Here is a 13255-nt window from a genome sequence, read left to right on the forward strand (position 1 = left end):
GAAGAGCAACAATATTTGTTTGATGAAAGCACATGTCAATTTCAAACAGTGTCAAAATTTCTACAAACTCATGTTATTCCTCTAAAAAGAACCAAGAGATAGAAGATAATATTATTAGACAGCTGCCGTCAGCAAACTGTAGACTTAGGAAGCTATAATTGTGAGTAATGTCTATTAATTGGAAAAATACAGAATCAGACTAGGAAGGTTATAGATTTTGACCATTACAAACTGTTCAACTCTCAGTAAACTACTTTGGATGTTGTTATTCCTGTGAGGACATTAAATATTTTTGCTGGAAGGAACAAATTTCTATCTGGTGAGAGGCTAGTCAAGAAAGACATTAGCTCAAGCGAGGTGCAAAAATATCAACTCAGAATTAATTTAGTTCATCATGGACTTGGATCATTAATAAAATATTTAGTTCTAGAGCTGATATAAGACTCTGTGTTGTCTGTAAGTTCATAAAATGTTGTATATAAACCATCATTTGTAATAACTATTAGTAATAACCATTATTTTAAATTGTATTTTTTTATGTTAATACATTAAAATATATTTATTAAAAAAAGGAAATTGTGCTTATCAGTCTTGTTGGCAAATAACATAAATTTGATGCATATTAACAGTTAATTAATTACTAAATTCAAATTTTCAGTTATTTGAAGTAGTAGTACATTAACATGCATAATACAATAAATTATAATATGTGAGAATACATTCTCTGGTGTGTTGTTCCTCTGGACTCTCCATTATAATTCTACCCTCCCTTACCATTTTCCAGTTCCTAGTCACTGGAATGGTGGACCATGAAAGCTTTTCTCAAGAGTGTGATATACATATACTACAGTTTCTCTCTTTGTTCTTTTGAGAAGAGGATGGAGCTGGAAACCTTTACCTTTCTCCCTCCAAGGAGTCAAATGTGGGAGGAAACTGGACCAGTTAATGCTGGATTTTCCTCATAATAATGAGTTCAAGTTGACAGTACCCTATTCCCACAATTAAGATCAGTAAATGTCCCCCCTTTTAGTAATTCCAGCTGCAGAGTGTCTTTTTCCCTGCTTCCTTTGATTGGTTTCAGAGGATTTCTTCCACCTTGTAATACTGGTTGCAGAACATGTTATATCCTGTTACATATGGTTGAGCAAATGTTACACATTCTACTCACAATTCTGAGAACATAGTTGAGTAGCTGTTATTCAGTGCCTTCTTGTAATACCAACTACAAGATATGACCCTGTTCTTATGGTTGAGTTGATTATTAAGCACCATCCCATAATTCTAAGTTTGGCATATTTCTTGACTCTCACAATTAATGTGGAAGTTGGTCTGGTTATCAGTGTTTGCTTTCTCCCATCGTTGTAATTGTAGTTGCTTGCAATATTTCACCCTGTTTACTTATGGTTATGATTTGTGTATGTATATATATATATTTATATAGTTCTGATTATTTGTCACTGTTCTCCACCTTGTAATGCCAAGGATCGGGTGTGGAATCTTGTCTGGGATGAGTCTTTCTACCATGTCTTCCATGGCTTTTCCATTATTGGTTAGGTTCTTGATACTGCCTCTTTTGTCATACTTTACTTCTTCACTGGTGAAGGGCATACCTGTTCTAAAAGTGGTACAGTCCTCCTCTAGTGTGCTTTCATACAGTTACCATACACTTGTTAAATTTTCCAGGAATGCTTTCTTTTAGGAAGTCTGTTATTCTTTCCTAGTTCCTTTACCTACTCAACATGGGTTCTAGCTTTATTTGTGAAGGAAGATGTATGTCATATCGGAAGTTATCATTTTTCCACATTTAAAATAGATTCCCAGCAGATAATTACTTTTTCTCACATGCTTCTCTCCATTTCCACCCACACTTTAGTGTTTCTGTTTCTTATGGTGTGGGCAATCTTAAAAGTGAGGTACACAGAATGTAATATAAAGGGAGGCAGCTCCTGAAAGAGTGCATGTCATGCTCTTATCAGTGGAGGGTTGTTGCATATGCTAGGAATGCTAAATGAACAACAGAAACATAGTGATATAAAAAAGCTAGTGGATTAGATGATAATTAATTTTTTGTGTTAAAGATCAGTCCAAAATCAAGAGAAGTTTTATATGTGAGAGAAGGTATGTATCTATTTTCAGTGTAGAAAAATTATACCTTTCCATAATAGTGCTAATATTTGTCAGACAGTTTTAGGAATTCCCTTATACTTACTTCCTTTGGTGGGTAGTATAATATAAAAAGAGTTGCTTTCCATTTAGTAAATATAGTCTATTCTGCTTAATATTAGCTCAACAAATTAACATATGTCACAGAAAAATTATAATTAAAATATTTGTTGTTTTTTTCAAATAAATATAATTTAGGCTATATGCTTATCCATGACTGACTTTTGTTAAATTTATTTGCCTTTAAGCCAAAATAATCACTTGGGCAGGAAACTATAGACATTGGAGTTTGTTTTAAACTGTAGTAATGCTAACTATCTATTTTTGAAATTATTTTTTTATGTATATGACTTCCAAAAAAATTATCAGAAGAATGTGAATGTTTTGTTTGCTTAACCTTATGTGTAAGGATGGAAGTAAACCTAAACAACTCAGGACTTTTCACAGTGTTCCACTCACCATTTGATTATGTACTTGATGCCAGTTATTCAACTGTTTATTTCATACTACATTGTTGATTTATCAACAGGTTGAGATAGAGATGAATAAATAGTGATTGTGAAAAAAAAAATGAAGATATGCATTTCATATGTTTTGGGGTTATACAAATATAGTGTGTACACTGTATGATGGACAATCAATTCACAGACATATCTTGAGTACAAATACTTTTGTAACACATCTGATTTTTTATGCACAACTGACTTGTATATGTTACCAAGAGCTTACCTAGTTTTGTGTATTTTCAGTATCATATTTAATATTTTTTCTCCAAAACTACTGAACTAACCCTATGCACACTTCGTTAATGCTCTCCTAAGAACTTACCAATTAATAAATGTAATATTATATAATATTATAGAATATTATTATATAGAGTAATATTATAGAACCCAGAGAGATAAATTGTTTGAAACTGTCTTTTTTAGGATGGCCATTTGCAGTGTCCTACTTGTAAAACAATTTATGGTGAAAAAACAGGTATCCAGCCTCCAGGATCAATGGATTTTCATCTTATACCTTACTCTCTTCCTGGTTTCCCTGGTTATAGTACTATACACATTATCTACAATATTTCTGCTGGTATCCAGGTAAGCTGTGTTTAAAAATAAAGGATCTGGTTACTTTTGAATTTCATAAGTTATAAATACAGCAACCACAAGAAATTTCTAATTATAACTATCCTTAATATTCGAGCTTTAGAAATGTAATCACATCTTTCATCATTCTTGTTTTAATATTTTTTCTGCAAACTTATTGCTCTGGTGGGTATGCCAATAGATGCAAATAGCATTAATACTGAAAGTTTGATTATGTTACATTAAAATAGTTTTGAATATGCAAATCAGCAGGTGAAGTGATTGTAAATTCATAGTAGAATGTAATGTATCAGAATTATATTTTGACATTGTTTGGTGTTTTATAGGTAATATGACACCACTAAAAATTGATTACATTTAGGAAGTACATGTGACAATAATTTCTTTACAAAATATTCATATACTTAGATAAGGAATGTAGAATTTCAAAGATGAGAGAGATATATCTTATACTTAATGGCATTGAAAACAATTGAATGTAGATCGGCTTGGTTTATTGGCCAATCTACACCTCAAATGTTGTAAGAAAAGTGTAGCATCTTGTAGTAGGTGAGAATCCAGGAACACAAAGATCAATGGCAGAAGCCAACCATGTATACACCACAAAGAAAACACATCTTGATTTGGAGAAATGATGCATGTTCCTTACATAAAATATTCTTTCAATGTTTGAATATCTCTAGCATGAAATAAATGAAATTAGTATTAATTTTATTCACAATAAAGTTGTTCCAGTGAAGTCTCTAAATTTCTCTACAATAGAAGTGAATGCTGGGAAACCATCATCCTCATACACTTGATGGCTTATGGAAAGCCAAAGAGAAGGGATATGATTTGGGCATGAAATCCTAACATTAAAGCCTTTAGCAGTGGAAACTGTGCTACAGGGCTATTTTAAGATACAAAGTCATCAAATATAATTGGATGTAACAACTTACATCCTAATGACATAGTGAGACTCCAAAATTATTTTAATATAACATACTAAACCTCTTACACCCTTGTGCAAATTAATTGAAACAAATGGTCATTTTACAATATTTTCAGCATGGCAGCCATTGTAGGCTCACTGGACTCGCTGATTTCCTTTAATAGTCTTTTTTTCACCCAGACGGTGTCATTAACTGTGTTTTGCAGTATGGTTGATCTATTTTTGGGATATATGATGAAATTTTGAGGAATATTTTGTCATTCGAAATTGCATTAGAAGGGCAAGGAGACCAGTCAAAAAACTTTTACCAACTCAGTGAAGAAAAAAACGATATCAATGAGGTCTGAAATACAAGAACTGGGTGCAAGAACAATGAAGGAAGGTGTTATTCAGTGACGAGACTCATTTCTTAGTACATGGTCAAAGAAGTCTGCATGTTCTCAGATCTCCAGGTGAGAAACTTCGAGAATCTCACATCAATCAATTTGTAAAACATCTCTTGAAGAAGATGTTTGGGGCTTTTTCAGCTGCTGTGGCATTGGAGGCTTACATATCATAGAGGTATATGATGTGAGGACCACAGTACATCGAAGTTTTGCAGAGAAAGGTCATTCCAGAATTGAAAAAGAGATTTCCAGATGGATCTGGCATTTATCAGCAAGATCTGGCTCCATGCCACACATTGAAACTTCTGAAGAATTTTATGACTACAACGTGAATAAAGGTGCTGGACTGGCCTGGAAACTCTCTGGACTTAAATCCTATTGAAAATCTTTGGGCGATTTATGAAGAAAAACTTTGGGGAAAAAACTGTACTACAAAAGTATAAGTATGTAACATCTTTTCTCTGATATTCATTATGAATCTGTAGTGCTGTGTCTGAAACTAGTAACAATCATGAACATACAACTCTGTGTCCATAACTAGTTATCAATATGAACGTATAACACTGCATCTATAACCAGCAGCCACAATGACATACCTTCAGAGGTTTATGAGTAACATTAACCTTCACAGCTTTGTAAGTAACATTGACCTTCGTAGTTATCTGTGTTCTGTTGACTTCATAGTTTTCTGTTTTCCTTTGACTTTCATAGCTTTTTGAGTAACATTGATTTTTGCAGCTTTCTGTGTAACATTGACTTTCATAGCTTTCTAACACTTTTGTTCTGCAGAGAATTTTGTAATTCAACTAGATTTTACCACACCTAAAACATTCACACAGATTTCATAATTTGATGCTACTTTTTTCACATGATAAATTATGACATTTATCTAGAATTTTTTGTTGAAAGTGTTGAAAAATTCACATATTTATGTTTCAAATGATTATTACATTGCCATACAAGTCCTGTTTGACATCTACCCTGCATCTGTTGATAAAATCAACAGTTTTGAGGTATTGTTCTTTCTCTCATCTTTTAACTGTTCCTTAACTCTTTCATTAACAGGCATCTTTTTCTGTGCATGCCATGATGTTGTAGTGAGTTGCATTCAAAATTTAAACTACTTTCTTTTTACGGTATACAAATAAATTTGGCATAAAAATATAGCTAATAGTTCAAATTTTAATAGTATGTAAGTTTTAAGTTCATAATTGTATATGACAGTATGTTTTAAAAAATCATGAATTTCCCCTCATATGAGAATTGTGACATTTACTCTTTAGGCATTCCATCTTCTCTAATTTGTTTTCCACTCCTCCAAGAAGTATGAAATGTAATATAAATTACTCATTGTAGAAGTGTTTCCCAAATTTTGCGCTGCAGAATTTTTCAAATTTTCGAGGGAAACACAGCAGTATTGACATCTGTCAGACACTGAATGAACTACTAGCTCGAGGTAGTTCCCAGTTTTAACATTAGATCACGCTACATTCCTTTCAATGATGTTCTCAAATGTTAAAGATATGTTTCTGTTTACTTGTACGAGGGCTGTTCAAAAAATACGCGGACTGACGTCATAAAACAAAATGTACTTTATTTAGAAGTTACAGGTCTGGGACCCCTTCAAAGTACTCTCCTCCTCAACACACACACTTATTCCAATGGTGTTTCCACTTGTTGAAACAGTTCTGGCACGCTTCTTTTGTAATGTCCTACAGCTCCTTCGTCGCATTTGCCTTAATCTCGGGAATCGTCTCAAATCTTCTTCCTTTCAAGGGTCTTTTGAGTTTGGGGAACAAGAAAAAATTGCAAGGAGCAAGGTCAGGTGAGTAGGGGGGTGGGGAAGAAAAGTGATCGAGTGTTTGGCCAAAAACTCACGATTTCTGAGGCACAAATTTCGCAGCAACGCAGTGCAGCTTCACTTTTTCGGTCAAAATCTCGTAGCAAGATCCAACTGATATCCCACACTCTTCAGCAAGCTCCCTGACAGTCAGACATCGATTTCCCGCACCAGGGTGTTGATTTTGTCGGCGTGTGGGTCATCAGTTGACATGGAAGGACGTCCAGGACGCTCATCATCTTCAATGGACTGTCGACCATCCTTAAAACATTCATGCCACTTGAAACATGCCGTACGCTTCATAGCAACCTCACCGTAAACCGTGTTAAGCATAGCAAAAGTTTCAGTTGCAGATTTTCCAAGTTTAACACAAAATTTCACAGCAAGTCGTTGCTCCTTCAGGTCATTCATTCTGAAATCCGTCAAACGAAAAAATCGCACTTAACTTAAAACTGCGTAGCTAATACACAAATGAAGATATCTGCAATCGGGAAATGGCGTCGTAATCAGCTGATCTGTGCGAACCTAGCGACACCAAGCAGATTCCCCTGGAACCAACTGGAGCCGCGCAATTCAAACAGTCCGCGTATTTTTTGAACAGACCTCATATTTTGGCTATGCCAGTAACTTCTTGAACTTTCTCATTTCTTAGATATTTGTATAAATATCTGTCATCTGTCTGGGTCCTTCAGTAAATGAAATGACTGAAGGATGTTGTGATCGAGTGTTTGTGAGGTCTAACGAAGTTCAGTGAATTAATTATTTTGTTGATTTTTAGTCCTTGTGCATAAAAATGAAAAGATTTTTTAGCATTTAAAAGAAGTGTGAGAGTGAAGAAAAGGATGACAAATCACAGACCAGTGGCAAAGTTGTGAAGAAATGGAAATATCAGAAATATGATAATAGTTATCTTGATTTTGGTTTTACTTTGGTAGATGTTAATCATGAAGAGCATCCACAATGTGTATTATGTCTAAACGTTTTGGCTCCAGAATGCATGCTTCCAAGTAAACTAAAATGCTACTTAGTGACCAATCATCCTAACAGCATTGCTTTGCCAGCATCCTACGAGGTTGCACATAAAGTTGCAAAATGTAAAAAGTCTCACATCATTGCAGAAGAACTAATTTTACTGGCTGTAGTGGATATGATGAACATTATAGTTGATGAATGTGCTGGAAGACTGCTTTCAAAGGTGCCTTTATCCAGCAATACTATCATTAATATAATCCAACACATGGCCAAAGACCTCAATGATTAGCTAATTGAAAAAATGAAAAAGATGGAATTCAGATTACAGCTAGATGAGGCAACAGATAGTAACAAGGATGCTCCTTTGATATGCTACACACAGTTCATGGATGGTGACAAAATTATGGAAGACCTTCTCTTTTGTAAAAGTATCACTGTAGGTACAAAGGCTCAAGACTTAACATCCTTGACACTTTTATGTGTGAAAACAACTGAGACTGGACTAAATGCATTGGCATCTGTACTAATGGTAATTGCTCTATGTCTGGCTGTTATGGAAGATTGCAGGCACTCATATTAAGTTCTTGTGTCAAAGCACCTGAGTCCTCCACTAAACCTAGTCCTGGAAAGAGTGTTGAAAGTGGTGAAGTTTTTAAAAAACTGTGTGAGGATATGGGATCTGAGCACACCTCCTTGTTGTGCTACTGTAGCTCGTGATGGCTCTCCTGTAGGAATGTACTGTCCTGTGTGTTCGAATTATAATAGGAATTCTACTCTTATCTCAAAGAAGAAGAACACGAATGTGCTAAGAACTTCTTGGATACTGATTTTTTGGCAAAATTAGCATATCTGTGCATTTTCTTAGGAAAACTGAATATGTTGCATCTCTTTCTGCAGGGAAGCAATACACAGATTCTGAAACTAGCAGTGAAGATTTCAGCCTTCAGAAAAAAATTACAACTGTGGAGAAGAAAAATGAATGAAGGTGGTGGTAAAAACTGTTTTTTCCTGTTGCAGCAGTTTGTTACATCCAATGAGGTTGATTTTACCCACAAATTAAAAGCTGTTTTTGAGGAGCATCTAACACAGCTCAATGACTGGTTTGAAAATTACTTTCCAGAAGACATGGAGAAGTTTGTATGGATCCAAGACCCATTCAAGGCTAAGGCTCCATCTGAGTGAACCACTGCAGAAGAAGAAAATCTTATTGAGCTGTCTTGTGACAAGACTTTAAAAACAAAATTTGGCAGCATGGAACTGAGTTTTGGATATCAGTAAAAGATGAATATCCACTGCTGAGTGCTAAAACTCAGTGAATTCTATTTCCATTTGCTACATTACATCTCTGGAAAGCTGGGTTTTTAGTTGCTGCTGTGATAAAAAGCAAGTACCTTACGAAAATCAATGTGGAACAGGAAATGAGGGTGGTGGTGTTCAATTTGATTCCAAGGTTTGAGAAGCTGTGGAGTGCCCAATAGGTGCACACATCCCATTAGTAATTGTGGTTATTTAAATATGAAATAAAAATATTGTTTTTACTTTCAGTTTATGTGTATCATTCTTTCAAACAGCTACTAAGTTGTTAAGACATAAATACTTATTAAATATTAAGTTGTTTGGACCTAATTACTTAATAAATGGAACTGTTGGTTTGCCGTAAAAGGGGTGCTGTAAAAAAATTGCTTAGATACTAAGGGCACTGTGAGACAAGAAAGTTTGGGATATGCTGCATTATAGTGTTGTCTTTGTTTAAATAAGGCATAATTTTCATAGCCTCTGACTGTATTTAGTACAAAACCATTAAATAAAAAATCAGTCACCTCTTACCATGCTTACCTGTCACATCCTCTCTTTTAGAAACTGCAGTAGTACTGTCTGACATTTAGCTCTATATTACTTATAACCAATAGAAAACTGCTGTTTTAATCTATCAAAGGAAATATTGCATTATGGTGCTTTCTGTATAAAAATTGCCTATTTCACTTCCAGATCAAACTTTAATTTCACAGGAAGCACACTTAAGAGCTTATTCAAGGTTTTAGTGGTTCTTGTTACATAGTCAGAAAGCAAGAGAAATTGTGATAGTTAAGGAACATCTTCTGATTTTTCATGTTATTGTTCTATGTTCATTGGTGCATTATGTAGTTTAATAAAAAATTGTGTAGTGCCCTACTACCATTGGTACATAAAAGTAGAGTTAATTGTCACTGAGAGTTGACAATAGGAAGAAAAGATCTGTGAAATTACTTTATTTCTTTTTTCATGTATGTTCTTTATTTGTTCTTATACAAGTAACTACTATCAAAGAATGAGAAACTTTTTATAATAATAATAAAATTATTTCAAGAGGTACATTTGAGAACAACATACTTAGTAGCTTGTGTGATATGTAATTTGACAGGGTAATGAAAGCTACCTATTTGCTAAATGATTTACAAATCTTAAGGTGGAAACATCAGTTAATTATGGTTCAAATGAGAATAAAACAATAAAATTTAAGTATAATAGATATATACTGTTACAAGTGTAAAGCTGTTCAGGATAAACTAATGTAGTTTCATGTTACAGTTTGAAGTCATTCTAGAAAGAAAAAAATGAGTAAATTATTTTTAAGTTGTTTTTTGTTGTGATTACAAGGTCAGTCAAACTGAAACAACCTTGAATAATATTAGAGTATAGAAAATAAACATAAAATAGAAAATGCTTGTAAAAAGTACTCGGGAGTCTTTGAGATTTTTTCAGATGAAGAATAATATTTTTAATCTTAACACAGACATCACTTTCCACATGGAGCAGTCAGAATTTTGACTCCATATATTCACAAAGAAATTTTTAATGGAAGTGTATCATTAACATTTCTTATTTTTTTTGTCTAGAATTTATTCTTAATAGTTGATGAAAGCTTGTGAAATTTTGTGAAAGTACACAAAACATATTACCAGTTATAAAATGGAAACTATTAAGGTCAATGTGAGATCATGAACTTGATTAATTCAACCAAACTTGTGGCAAAAGAGTTAATTTATTGTGACAGAGGTACTCTGTACTTTAAAAAATAATCCTCTGGTTAGTTTCTTCTAGTGACAGGATGTTGATACAATTTCAGTGTTCATTCTTTTTAGACAGATATGCCAGATATTTTTAATTAATATATTATTATAAGTTCAAAATTAATAATATAATTTAACAATCTTTTGTTTCAGGGTCCTGAGCATCCTAACCCTAATAAACCTTACACAGCTCGTGGATTCCCACGGCACTGTTACCTGCCCAATACAGATAAAGGAAGAAAAGTTAGTGAGATGCCTCACTTTGCTTCTCTTATAATTTCTTTTGGAACTGGCAAAAACATAGATAAATATAAATTGTAAGCTACATTGAAACTTTCAACAGGAAATATGACCAATTGATTTTATTACCAAACTGGAAAAGTTAATATTTTAAACTGATTATTACAGGTATTGCCAATTAAATATATATTGGTTAAAATATTAGGATTAGGATATATTACTGTTGTGCTATGAAAGAAAAAAGAAGACTTCTAAATACTGAAACCATTATGTAAGGAATAAATAAGAATGTGCTGATAAGCATATTTCTTTTGGAAAATTTAGACATTTTTTATACCTTAAGTTGGTTCATAATTCACCAAGACCCTTTATTTATGTGATTGACTGATTGGTGCATAATAGGTGATTCATCTTCAAATTTAAATGATTAAAGCTGATATAAGTTAGATTTATGATGTCTAGGATAGCAAAGTATGATCCATTATCTGGTATTAAATGAAAACCTTCATTGACAATATGTATAAAGGAAAAGTATAGTTAAAATACTATTATACTCTCTTCTGACTGCTAGTTTGCTAGGACTGCTACATCTGTTTATTAGTTTTGTGTGTCCTATGTGATTGAAGATTTGAAACACTTTCCCCTTTCAATAATACACATACATCAAATAAGTCATTAAGGTGTATGATCTTGAAAACCATGAAAACAAAGGAATATATATTCATTATACCAAGCAAGACTTCTTGGTAAGATATGAAGTAAAACATTTTTGTGCATCAGTTACAAAGCACTTCAAATAAATAAATAAATGATTAAAGTGTTTTGTCTGTAATGATCATATTTCTGTTTTTTTTTTATGTGTAAATATCTGGTTAAGAAATGTATCAAACACAGGATTATAACACTTTTCATTCTGCCATTCTTGGGTGGATAGGTGTTTTTCAGTACAGACATTGTCAGTATTATTAGACAGCTAGATACTCTGTAGTTATTTTTGTAGCAAGGGACTCTCTTTTAGAAAATAAAAGTTTGGAGATAAATTGAATGAGTATTAAAACAACTTAATTAGCAAATGTACAATATTTCAACAAACTTTAGTCATCATTGGACACAAGTAATTTTCAGAGATACAGGAACATTACATACAATATCGAACAAAATGTCATATGATCAGAAATTGGTTAACAGCTTAGTAAAAGTATCTTTGTATCCCAGAGTATTGGTTTAGAGTAGGACTGTTTTGTTCAGTTAAGATGGCCTCATTAGTTTTCATTTTGTTATTTAATTCTTTATTTACAATTGCTATATTTTGACTAGAAATATTCCAACCACATGAAATCCAGGACTTTTATGATAGGTTATTATAACAAACTGTGGTTTTCTGAAGTTCCCAAGAACTATTTTAAATACCCTTTTTAAAGAATTCTTTAACATAACCCTTAATGTATTCAACCCAACGTATAAACTGAAAAGTAATCTTACAAGCAATAAAATGAAATGGATCTACAAGCTGAAGAAAGATACTAACATTAAACTTTAAAACTGATAAAAACAACACTATTGTAATCATCAACAATACAAAATATATCAATAAAAAGAGATTCAAATTTATCCTAAACAACCCAACAGAACCCTATTAGATATGAAGAAAGATAATTTTAGTGCTTAAAAGTTTTATCTACAGAAACATGGTTCATATGCACCACAACTGTATGGCATTTTTATACACCAACACCATGAATATGACAGCCTCATATGGTCTATACTGTTTGTGTATAAATCTAAAACTACAGTTTTGAGAGTTGCATAGCCTGGGCTCTCACACCATACATAAACATCTGTAGATCCGTTTTTAAGGATATGTTTACTTTTAGAAACACACTAAATCAACTAAAGTCTTAATGGCAAGATTTAATGTTGTGTTATTTTAACTAAAGTTTTCATCAAGGAAGCTAGGCTAGTAATATTGCACTGTACCTCTACCTTAATGACATCAAATCCTTCATTTCACATTAACAGTACACTTTTTGTTTCCCTTTTAGAACTTACAACAACAAAAATCAACTTCATTTACAATAACAAAAACGTTCTTCACGTAGATGGTTTAAGCATGAGCAGTCGTGTTTCATCTGTTCTCATCAACATATTTATGACCCAGATCAAACGACAACCCAAACAATCCAAGTTTCAACCACCTATATTATAGTACAGGTATGTTTATAACAACTTTGCTTGCATTTACTTCTACAAAACATATACACACTTTCTCTGAACACATAAATGCTTTTCACCCAAAATATTAAATTCACTATTGTACACAAAAATGATAAGTGGTAATGTTTTCTTAAAATTGAAATTATTGGATCTGACACACAGCTCAAAACCACAATTCACTGAAAAAATCACTAACACAGGCTTCTACATCAACGTAGAACACAAATCCTAATTAAAAAAAAACCTTATGAACACAGCTTCAAAACTTTGCTCAAATAACAACATAGGTGAAGAAAACAACCTCATAAAGCATCCCTTTCTTGTCAGAAAATTCTCACACAGCCACTAGAACAAAAACC

The 13255-nt window shown here is 33.0% G+C and overlaps 1 protein-coding gene across 3 annotated transcripts in view; it reads left to right on the forward strand.

Annotated features, from left to right (window-relative positions):
* LOC143244716 (E3 ubiquitin-protein ligase DTX4-like) overlaps nt 1-13255 on the forward strand; it is an 85352-nt gene that overhangs the window by 61885 nt on the left and 10212 nt on the right. For all 3 annotated transcript variants that reach the window (XM_076489866.1, XM_076489869.1, XM_076489867.1), the window contains exons 9-10: nt 3093-3254; nt 10596-10685. In XM_076489866.1, the coding sequence (XP_076345981.1) occupies nt 3093-3254; nt 10596-10685 (252 nt within the window). The remainder of the gene's footprint in view (nt 1-3092; nt 3255-10595; nt 10686-13255) is intronic.

This window comes from Tachypleus tridentatus, chromosome 2 (assembly GCF_004210375.1).
Source record: "Tachypleus tridentatus isolate NWPU-2018 chromosome 2, ASM421037v1, whole genome shotgun sequence".
NCBI lineage: Eukaryota > Metazoa > Arthropoda > Merostomata > Xiphosura > Limulidae > Tachypleus > Tachypleus tridentatus.